At 41.8% G+C, this 11,157-nt stretch overlaps 1 protein-coding gene across 1 annotated transcript; it reads right to left on the minus strand.

Moving 5' to 3' along the window:
• Positions 1 to 4,619: 4,619 nt before the first annotated feature.
• LOC104595015 (3beta,22alpha-dihydroxysteroid 3-dehydrogenase-like) lies at positions 4,620 to 7,990 on the minus strand. The gene is made up of 8 exons (XM_010255559.3): positions 7,258 to 7,990; positions 6,609 to 6,758; positions 6,254 to 6,505; positions 5,680 to 5,769; positions 5,492 to 5,570; positions 5,293 to 5,402; positions 5,006 to 5,142; positions 4,620 to 4,919 (listed from the first exon to the last, which is right to left on the minus strand). The coding sequence occupies exons 1-8, from the start codon at positions 7,777 to 7,779 to the stop codon at positions 4,799 to 4,801; spliced, it is 1,461 nt and encodes a 486-aa protein (XP_010253861.1). The 5' UTR covers positions 7,780 to 7,990; the 3' UTR covers positions 4,620 to 4,798.
• Positions 7,991 to 11,157: the final 3,167 nt, after the last annotated feature.

The following is an 11,157-nucleotide window of genomic DNA, read 5'->3' on the forward strand; positions in this document are numbered from 1 at the left end:
GATTTGGTCGTCAGCCATTTTTAGCCATGCATGGAGAACATTCCATATTTGTATGTATATATATTTTTTTTCACGGGGAGATATTTTTAATGCACGGTTGCAAGGGTTTGCGAGAACGGTTCAATTTCAAGCATGAAAGAGTTGGCTTCATTAAAAATTCAATTCAACAAAAACTATATGTTAAAGATTGTGTTTGGTTTCAAAGGAAATAGGAAAAAGTAGAGAAACCCATATAAATCTTGTATAAGCTTTTCAGCCTGTCCATTCTTTTTCCTATTTTTTATTTAAACCAAACACATCCTAAGGTGTGAACTGTGAGATTGGCAAGACAGGAGACATGACACGCCTATAGTTAGGGCCACTGTTTTCAAAACCGAATCAGACCGGAAAAATCGGGAACCGGTCACATGAACGGTTTCGTTTTCCTCTAAATTTTCCCCTAAAACCGTTGATTTTGGTCAACAAACCGCTGAATCGGTTGATTAACTGTTCAAACCATTCGAACGGTTTTGACCGTTTTCCAATTTTATAATTTTTTTTTATTTTTTGTCAAAACAAACCGATCATTCGGGCCGAAGGGTCAGACCGTTCGAACCGATAACCAGACCCCTGACTGGTTTGTTTTTAAAAACCATGGTTAGGGCCCATTGCTTGTCACGCGTACTATGTTGCGGGATTCGCCATGAAATGGGTCCGGCCTAAATGATCAGTAATGGTAGGATGGACCCATGAGTTTTACTGCATTTCAGATTGTTAAAATAAGAGAGAAGTTTAATTGTGTTGAAGTTGCTATGGTTATAATTAGGGGTGTGTTTAGTCGAATTGAATGGGAAATTTAAATTCGATTAGGAAATCTGGTATCTAAGTTGGATTCGATATCTGACGGATATTGAAAATTAATATTCAAATTCAAATTCAATTAAATATTCGAATATTTGATTCCATTCGAATTTGATCAATTAATTGTTTTAGGTAATTAATAAATATATAAAATAAATATTTTATTTATATAAAGTATTTAAATTATATAAGACATTTAAATATTATATATATAAGAATTAAATAATTGGTCAAATTCGGATGTTTATTGAATCAAATAAGGTCATATTCAAATTCGAATATGATTAATTATTCGATATAAAATAGGATATCTGAATTCGACTGATTAGATATTCGAATTATTCGAATTTGATTCGATTATGTCAAATTTCTAATTTGAAATCAGATTTTCAAATACCGTTGACACCCCTAATTATAATTTGATTAGTAATGCTGTCAATCGGTCTGGTCTGATCCGGGTAAGGTAGATCCTAGCCAAATGTAAGTAAACGTGTAGACCAGTTTTGGACTTCACCTTGTAAAATTGGGACAGTCACTCTTTCAGGTCTAATCCAATCTATACTATATACTAAAATAGATGGTGCCACATCACATATGGTCTCTTCTTGCTCTAAATCCTTTCCTAATTTTCTCCTTTTAGTAATTTTTTTTCTGAAATTTTGTCATAGAAATTCTTGCACATCATTCAGGTAGCATTCTTCTTGAATGTCCGTAATCTAGTAGAACCCTATTATAATTGACAATTATACTTCTAAGTTTGAAGCTGTAATTTTTTTATCGGAAAAACACTTGATTCTTATTACATTGCAGGGCATGCATCTTTATGCATTAATTTTAAGATTTAAGGATTTAATGTTTAGAGTTTAGGTTTAGATTTTAGGATTTAGGGTAAATGTTTAGGAATTAAGGGTTTAGAGTATAAATTTTTGGGTTTTAGGTGTAAGATTTAGGGTTTAAGAAATTAGAATTTAGGGCTTAGATCTAAAAATTGGTAGGTGATAGGACGCATGTCTTCTAATGTGGTAGGTCTATTATCCAGCCAGGAAGACAACAGAATAGCCCATAAACATGGATCCCATTCAGGTGGGAGAATATCTAGCTTCTCACCGAAAGACTCGGCCCCGAAAAAATGCAAGAAACTCGTTTTGGGTTATTTTCAATCCAAATGAAACTTCTTCACTTTTTTCATCTCATTTTTATGCGAAAAGACGCACGTCTTATCAAATGGTATGTGAATTGTCAAGATGTTTATGTAAAAGCCCACTATGTATTCTAATTACCAGATCTTTTAAAATAAACTTGCGAAACAATACTTTTGTCTGTCCACCTTGGACAGCCTGGGTTGTTAACAAACAGGGAGAGCCGTTGAACCCTGTTGATAATAGACCAAGGAGCGGAGTGTGGAACTCTAGACAGCCAAAATTGTTTAGTATTATTAATCTGATTGTGATCATATTTGACAATGGAAATAAGAGCCTTCCTTTTAAAGCTAAGAAAGAAAACAAAGGACAAATCAGAACCTTTTCCATAATTTGTCACTACCCATAACACAAATCTATGAACGCGATCCTAATCCCATCCCTACGCACAAGGACAACTGAGGCTAGCCTTAGAGCTCTCTCTGTCTCAGTTGAGCAGTTGATAGAAACACACTACACTCCATAATAGGACTATGTATACAAATGGAAAGCGTCGCATTAAAACATCTTCTCAATTCTCATCACTTCGTATAGCCTCGTAGCCCCCTAAAATCTCTAGCCATAAAAATTCCTGGTCCTGGGTACATCCTATCAATCCCACAGCTCTGCTCTGCTTCTCCTTCTCCATTCTGAGGACACTATCATGACTCCTTTTTGGCTTAAACAGTGTCTCCGCTGCTCATCCAACGGTTTTAACAAAAGGAGAACAGCTCTACGTGTACTCACCACTCTAGTCAAGATTGTACGTACGCTCCCCCTCGTGCGCCCTCAGACTTCAGAGAAGATTCTCTCTCTATCTCTCTATCTCTCTCGTATGGAGCTTGGAGTTCATCCACGCCAAAATCCAAATAGAAGAGATTGATGTCAGCGGATACATCCAAAACCAGCGTCGCTGCTTGCAAGCTAGCGAAAGCAACGCATGTGAACGTCCTTGTGTTTGTCCGTAGTTCACCAGACTCCACACAGAGAGATCTGAATTCTGAGAGAAGAAAACCAGAAAATGGGCACACGTGTATGTGCGCAGCAGACAGGGAGACGTGGACCAAGTCAAATCGTACGTCTGCGACATACCCTACGGTCGCACACGTGTGCTTCAGACATCGTGTCTCGGGGTCGACACCACACCAAGCTGGTCACTTTCAGTCTGTCGACGCAACCCTCCGATAATAAATGAAGGATTAAATCTCAAGGTTTAGACCATTCTAATTTCTTCGAGATTGAATTCCAGCCGTTGGATGTTTAATACGAAGCAGCACATCGGGAGCAATCAACGGCCCATTTTCCTTTTAAAGGCCCGTTTGGCTTGCGGCAATAGAGATATGAAATTCCAATCTCATTCCCATTCTTAGTGCCCATTTAACGGTTGGATTGAGATGGGCGTATATTCCTATTTTCTCATGTTTGATTATTTTCTTCTCAAAACATGAAACACGGGGATCTCACTAAATAGGTGCACTCCATTGAAAAACATAAGAGGTGCAAGATAGTGAAAAAAAGTTAACGAAGGTGCACTGTTTTCATTTACACCCTTGCAATGGTCCGGACTCCAATTGTCTAAAACCTTCATTTCCAGCAAAGTTTATGACCTCCAATAAGCACTTTCATCCCCTCTCATGCCGTTTAAGTGTCCTTTAGTATTTTATTCGACTGAATCTTATATCCTTCCTCCCTCAAGTCGAATTTAGATCCCCAAGTGGCAAGGAGACATGTTATTGTCTTTTCATTTTCTGCGAACGTCCCAAGTCTGACCATTGAAATTTTATATAAATTTTCTTTTTCATCTCATCCTTTCTCAGCAACCAAACGGACAATTTCTTTCGATTCCGACTACAAAGGATCCTCAATAGTAACTTGACAAGACCCAAAAACAAGGATTACTAAGATGGATCAGAGAGTTATGGGAAAACGCAACGATACCTCGTCTCTGACTGCCCACGTGTTATCATTCAGAGAATGTGGGAGTGGGACCCAGCATTGCATTGGTCCTTTTCAGTCAGGACAATTAGGCCAACATTGACCTGCCTTGCCTAATCAATAATTGCACATGTCAGCTGGTTCAATTGGTATGACCGCGTTGGGAGTTGCCATTGGGCCGCTTGGTTGGGGCCTTGTGGGGTGGGGTGGGGTTATCTGGGCTTGGCCCAGATCGATATTCACTATCCAATGTTGGGTCCAGATCCACTTCCAGGGTGGGTGGTGGGCAATAGTATTTCACATGGTCTGGGTGTAGATTCCCCCCATCTGCAAAGTATTTTTTTTTTTGGTAACAATCTGAAAAGTACTTTGTGTGGAAGTAGATTCTGATCTAATACAGATTAAAGAACAGTGCTAAAAGCGCATTGGGTTATTAGGTAGAATAAAGAGGGGTAGTAAGGGAATTAAAACTTACAAGTAGGATTTCTCGAATCCGACATCCCAAAAAGTAGAGACAAGAAAGAACTCAACTAGTCCAGTCCTAGTGGTTGGTTTGGGGGCTCGAGGAATGACAGGTCACAGGTGGGGCAGCGAGAGAGAGAGAAATATTGGACAGGGCATAGAATGTAAATCGACGGACCCCACCCACGAATCCACGAAGAAAGATGATAAACAGAGCTCTAGCAATAATTTATTTTCTTTTTTCCTACAATGGGATTTCCTTCAATTTATTAAATTAGAGGGGAATCAAAAATTACAACAGCATTATTCCCATCTTCTTCTCCTGCCTACTCTACTCTATTTTCTCTGTTTGTTGTTGTGTTTCCTTCTTCTCTTCCTGCTGCTCATTCTCCTTCCCCTGTTTTTGCTGGAATTTTGATTCGGCGCTGGACATTGATTGGATACCGCTTGAGGGTCCTGGTGGTTGGGAAGAAAACCAGCTTATCTTCTTCGGCCGGAACCCAGCTGTAAATGCAATTACTCAAACAGTTAGCGGGCATCGAAGGCAGATTTGTTTTTATCGAGTGTAGTGCGTTTCGTCTTTGTTATACCTGAAACGGGTGACCAGGTGGTGAAGGAAGACTGAGATCTCGACTCGAGCCAATTCATATCCAGGACAGAGGCGTGGGCCCCCGCCGAACGGCGTGAACAGATTCACTGTTCCTGATGTCGCTCCCCCTGTATTGCTCTGTTCCATTGTTCAAGTTTCAACACATTGAGGTTATCATTTTAGCCCCTAATTAAACTTGTTTATTTATATATTGAAACAGAAAAAGAGAGAAATAAATTCAGCATTAACAGCAGCAGCAGCAGCAGAGAGAGAGATTGGGGAGGAGACCTGCTGCCATCTCCAGGGATTAAAGGTTCGAGCTTCTTTATAGTGGTCGTGATCCAGGTGGACTGCCCGAAATGATGCAAAGACCTTCCACCCTTTGGGTATGGTGTAGCCTATACAAAGTTAATAAATCAATCCATATCCATCCATCCATCCCATAAAAAAAAAGGGTGGGGGCTACCAAATACCAAACTCTACTGACCCTTGATATTGACGTCCGCCATTGCCCGCCTAAATATTCCACTAATGATGTTGGCTACCCTCAATGTCTCGTTAATCACCTGATCATCATCTCAGTAAAACCTAAATTTATTAGCCACCTGTACAAAATTAATTAAATACAAAACAATATATGAATATGAAATATCCAGTGAAGGTGAAGGAGCGTACGCATTGAGTGAAAGGCATGGATTTATAATCGCTCCACTGTAGCCCTTCTTCTGATTGCTCCTTCGCTGCCCTGATCCCGTCGTGCTCCTCCTGCAATTTCTCCCACCACACAAATCATTTCATTTCCTATAGAGAGAGAGTGAGAGAGAGATTCCTTGTGGAGGCAGCAATCAGCATGGTTTATTTTTAATTAAAAAGAATGAAAGAAAAGAAAAGATCGGTGCTTATTATTGTGGGCGTGATGGGGGAAGGTTGCAGCAGCGGCTACAACTGGAAAGTAACAAACAAAATAATACAGTTTAATAAACCGGTTTAATTGATTAAACCAAGGAAAAACCTGTGGTCCAGCAGACACGGACCGGCTGCCAGCTCGTCTTTCATGCAGCTTCCCTGCATGTACGACCACCAATCACCACCACGCCCTTCCAGGCTTTCACAGGTGGCGCTCCCCCAAATTCTAACTTCAACCGTGTACAAAAAAATCTCGGTCCGGATGGGCTGGACCACAACCGCATTTGAAAAAGAAGAACGGAAGAAGAAGGCAACAGAGATGAATGAGAAAACTGAAACCCACCTTTAGCTGAGCCAAAGCGAGCGGTGTCTCGGTGAGGAATTTGACAGCAAGAGTCATGATGGTGGAGGTGGTCTCGTAACCGGCGACCAGTAGGGCCAGCAAGAAATCCACGATTTCCTCGTCTGAGAACCCGCCCTCTCCCCCCTCCAACAATGCTGCCAGCATGTCTTTCTTCTTACTCTTTCCTCCTCTACTCTCCTCTCTCCTCTTCCTCACGATCAACCGAAGCGCCTCTGCTACCTTCGTTCGAGCCTGCATATTTATATTCATTCAACAAACCCAGCAGAATTTCAGAAGGATGGATCCAAATAACTAGTGTCAAATCAATGAAAATAAGATATAACAAGTCTGTTACTTTGGTCGCTCGGCCGTAAGTAGTGAAGAAAAAAGGGAGAGGAACCGAGAAAAAGCCCTCAATAAGGAGAAGGTATTCCTTCCTCAAGCTCTCAGTCCATTCCCCAGGATCGAAGCTCATCAACTGCTTCACCGTCAATTCGAATGTTATCTGCGCAACGCAGATTATTTTAATTAATATCAAAAGAATTCAACTTTTCGTTATAAGAAAAAGGAGGAAAAAAGGCAAGAAATTTAGTTTAGTGGAAAATGGAAAAGAAGTGCGGAAAGTAAAATACAGACAGACTCATTTTGTATTTCTTTTTCTTCTTTACTTTTCGGAAGACATTTCAGGAGGAGGAAAAAGTTTTCTGAACTGAAAAGCCCACACTTTTCTCCCTCCTCCCTCCTGCTAACTTGCGCCTGGATGTAACCGGTCGGCTTTAGATACAGGGAGAGACAACGAGGACCTATTCGGGGTTTTGCTAACGTGAACTTGGATGAACACTGAACGCATTGAAAAGGAGTCTGCTAAGAAGTAAGAACTTGGGCAATTCTTCTCGACTCGAGTATGTAAACACTAAACTCAGAGAGGAGAGAGAGAGAGAGAGAGAGATTTCGCCATTTCGGAAGGAGTTGCGCTGAAATAGGCTGGGAAGTACAAAACGCACCTTCTTGGCTTCTTCCTGGAGGAAAACCAGGCCGGTCCAGGAATCCAAGTTGAGCCGAACCAGCCGGTCGATGTCCACGAGGAGATTGTCTCTGATGATGGAGGAATTGGCGAAGCTCATGGTGAGCGAATGCATCCTCTTATGAAGGCTCCCTTTCATCAGCAGCAAGGAATGCTTGCCGAGGAGGTTGGAGATCGAGGACGGGTAGCTGCATTCGAACAGCTTTCCTTCATTCTGCAGAATGAGCCGATTGGCTTCCGGGTCGGCTGAGAATACGGTTGGCTCGCCGAACACATGAGTCGTGAACAGGCTCCCGTACCGAGCCACCCGCGCGTCGATGAAAGGTTCGGGGTTCTCGGTCTTGTAGGCTGCGATGAGTTGCAGAGTCTCGCCGATGAAAGGGAGGCCGAGGCTACCTGGCGGTAGCCCGAGTTTCCGAAGGCTGAAGCGGGAGTAGCGGAGGAGGAAGAAGAGGAGATACAGAGAGGAAGAACAGAGGAGAACAGAGAGAAGAACCTCCATGGAGATGGAGAGAGAGAGAGAGGGGGTTGTGGATTCAGGGTTCAGGGTTCAGAAGTTGCAGGGGTGGAGATTTGAAAGCGCGCACGGGGGGTGTCTGCAAATCTGCAGGAATTCTAAAGAAGACGATAACGCATGGGAAGGAAATAAATGTCAGATATATTTTTTCTGTTTTTTTCCATTTCCGATATCTCAGTATCTCCTCTTCCTACCCAAATGTTGATAATAAGGATAAGGGAAAATTAAATGTTTTCGGTTTTGATTCCTTTTTTGAGTTTTCCCAGTAAAGAGAAAGAGGAGGAAAAGGAAAGGAAAGAAAAGGAAAATGGAATGGAGGAGTTGGTGTAACCAAGTACTTCTCGTTGGTATCAGACGAGAAAATGGTACAATGTGGGGTACTTCATGCCTTATGGACGGTCCAGGTTTTCTGGTCCCACTGCCCACTGGGTCCCGCCTAAGAAGACAGAGGTTTGACCAATTTGATGGCTAGATGCTTGCAATCCTGACCCTTCTTTTTTTTTTTCCGTAATAGCAATAAATTCTCCTATTCCTAGACTCGGTCCAAATAACCGAGTCGAGTACTAGCTGAGTTTTGAGTTGAACCGTTGTGTTTAAAATCCCAAGTATTTATTCGGGTAAAGGTGATGAAGGAACATTTGGCCCGACTTCGTAATCACTCAACACGTGGCAAAGGCAACAGTACGCCTAAGGCGTGAGTTTCAAAAGGAGGAACCAGCGGTTTGAACTCCCTACAAGGAGCCCGATCTCCCTACAAGGAGCCCGAACTCCCTGCAAGGAGCCCGAGCTCCCCCTTAGGCCCCGAGCCTTACGAACACAAAGGGTAATAACCCGAACTGGCCTGTCCCATGGCAGCTCGGGACACTCCTCTATCCGAACTCAAGACTTTACCTCGCTCACCACTCCAGCACTTCGCCTCCAGGACGCCAAACTGAACAGCCGTATCACGCCTGACACCGAGGAAATCCGTACCCAAGGGCGGCGCACCTGACTGACTTGGGATCTGACGCTTGACAGCCGCACTTCAACGGCCATCTACCACCGCCACCTGCCACCGCCATCTCCAATTGCAGAGACGGCTCCGACAAAGAGAGCAGTGGCGGTTATGCCCCCAGCAGAGGTGATGACACTCGAACTGGCAGGAGCGCAGGGATAATCATACCCGACTTGACAGAAGCTTAGGAGTGAGTGTGCGAAATGGTTATAAAAGGCTCCCTACCCCCCAAGAACAAGGTATGTGAACTTTGCGCCATCTGGTTTTATCTTGCCTTTGAGAGAATACTAACTTGAGCTTCGGAGCAATCTCACCGGGTTCCTCCCCGGAGATTCCTCATCTTCTCCGTTTCAGACTCCTTGTTGCTCCAGTCAGAGGCAAGATCGTTGACAGCTAGGACCGGCCGGATTGCGCACCATCAAAAGGCTTCATAAAGGGAAATGCAATTCCACATATTTCCAATGGAGGGATTCTAAAATCCTTTTAGGGTGAAGATATCTTAAGCAATGAAGTAATTTGTAGTTATAACTAATATGTTGCAAATAAATCGAATGGGAGATGATGGAGTAATGTGTTGAAATACATCATTCCAAATAAAGCGACATGATTTAATTCATTCATATGGGTTTCTGAATCCAAACATAGTAAGACAATTTTATAATAAATTTCTCTATCATCATGCATGGTACCTACTATAAAATTCACACACATTGGGCTTCAGCTGTCTTCATCTAATTTAATTTTCCTTTGTTCTAGAATAAATTAAGGATGTTTTTGTCCTTAAAAGAGTCATTAGTTGAAGACTTGAAGCTTTAGAGAATTAGTAGGAAGTACAAATTTTCTTGAATCACACTAATGGGCATTGCATCACTTCACTTGACAATCTCTCTCTCTCCTTAGTTAAAGCTTCACCATGGGGAACTCATCCATATGAGAGAGATGTGGTAGAAAATTAACAAGCAATAGCATCACATCTACAAACCACATGGTCCCCATAAAGGACAATCAGCCCTCTACCAACTGGACAACCCATGAAACAAAAATAAACAAACATTATTAAAATAGATTAATAAGTTTTCATTTTTAAATTTGACTCGAGAGAGAATCCCATCATGGCTTGTCCTCCTACTTTTGTTCACTTAAGCTCATAGAACCATATCTAAATTCGAAAGTAGTTAAACATTCTCTCATCTCATACAATGCCCCCTTCTTTTTGGTAAAGCTAGCTATAACTTATAAAATGTTAAATCTAACCATCTTTCTTTAACACAAATCTTGTTTATTATTTTATTCTGCCTCTCCTTTAGTGATAGAACCCTGTCATCACCCATTCAAGCAATGTCGTAGATGGAATCTCTTTATGGAGCTACTGGATTAGCTGCTAAAATCAAAATGAGCTCAACCCCATCAAACCTAATAAAGACTCAAGGCAGATCAATTTCTGTAAGACTCGCCTAACAAAAAGAGAGGAAGAATTGCACTATCAAGTATCTAAGCTCAAGACAAATAGGACTTCAGCTTCAGTCTGTGTAATGCCCCGTAGGGAATATCTTCATATTTATGTGCTTAATTTCATAGAGAGATATTCCCAATATAAAATTGCAAGAAGTTGTTCAAACGGTGTGAACATAGATTTGCACTGGCCGAAGCCGAACTTGAAAATCAGATCCATCCTTGTTCAATCAAATCATACCAACCCCCCCACCCATGTATTCACCATGTACATGGTTGGTCCACAGAAAGGAGCCGACAGTCCTTCATGGATGGGTTGATGGGTTGCAGTTACTGTAGCTTCAGACCCATGCACCATGTTAATTGAATTAGAAAGGGCAGAGATAGGTAGCTAGGCCCATTGGTTTGGGGGACCATGGTCAGGGTGTGTTGCCCATTTTGCATTTTAAATGGGCACAAGTTTTAATATCTAAGCTCTGTAAACTGTTATTGTGTAAGAAACAAGGATGAAGCCTATTAACAAAGGCATTGGTCGTCAGGACTGAATCAGGACCACCCCCCAATCAGCACAATGGGTTTCCGCTCAAGCAAATAAAGGAGGATTCATATGTTAGAAAGGTAGATATGAAGTCGACCTTCATAACATGCATGCACATGGCATGCATTTGCAGGGGGACTAAGATGTAACGCGTACATCCATGATCTGATAGTGAAAGTTCAATTATTTCAAAAAGTGTCATGCACAATGAGGGCTTCCATGGAGGTCATCTTATCATTATTTAATGGAAGTTATGTTTGGCAGCTAACAAATGAAACCCTACAACAAAGCCACAGTGGCTTAAAAGTATTTTTGGCTTTAGATTTTCTATGTTTTCCAAATCAGTTCTTACTAAATGATCAAAACACTTCTACCCGTT

This window comes from Nelumbo nucifera, chromosome 2 (genome assembly GCF_055504915.1).
Source record: "Nelumbo nucifera cultivar China Antique chromosome 2, China Antique-T2T, whole genome shotgun sequence".
In the NCBI taxonomy this organism is placed as follows: Eukaryota; Viridiplantae; Streptophyta; class Magnoliopsida; order Proteales; family Nelumbonaceae; genus Nelumbo; species Nelumbo nucifera.

Bases quoted from the DNA above. Each gene is read 5' to 3' on its own strand.
- LOC104595015 (XM_010255559.3), bottom strand. From the start codon at position 7,779: ATGGAGGTTCTTCTCTCTGTTCTCCTCTGTTCTTCCTCTCTGTATCTC. The intron at 6,759-7,257 runs GTGCGTTTTGTA...TGCGTTGCGCAG, and splicing joins TCCAGGAAGAAGCCAAGAAG to ATAACATTCGAATTGACGGT. The intron at 5,143-5,292 runs GTCTCCTCCCCA...ACAATGGAACAG, and splicing joins ATCCCTGGAGATGGCAGCAG to AGCAATACAGGGGGAGCGAC.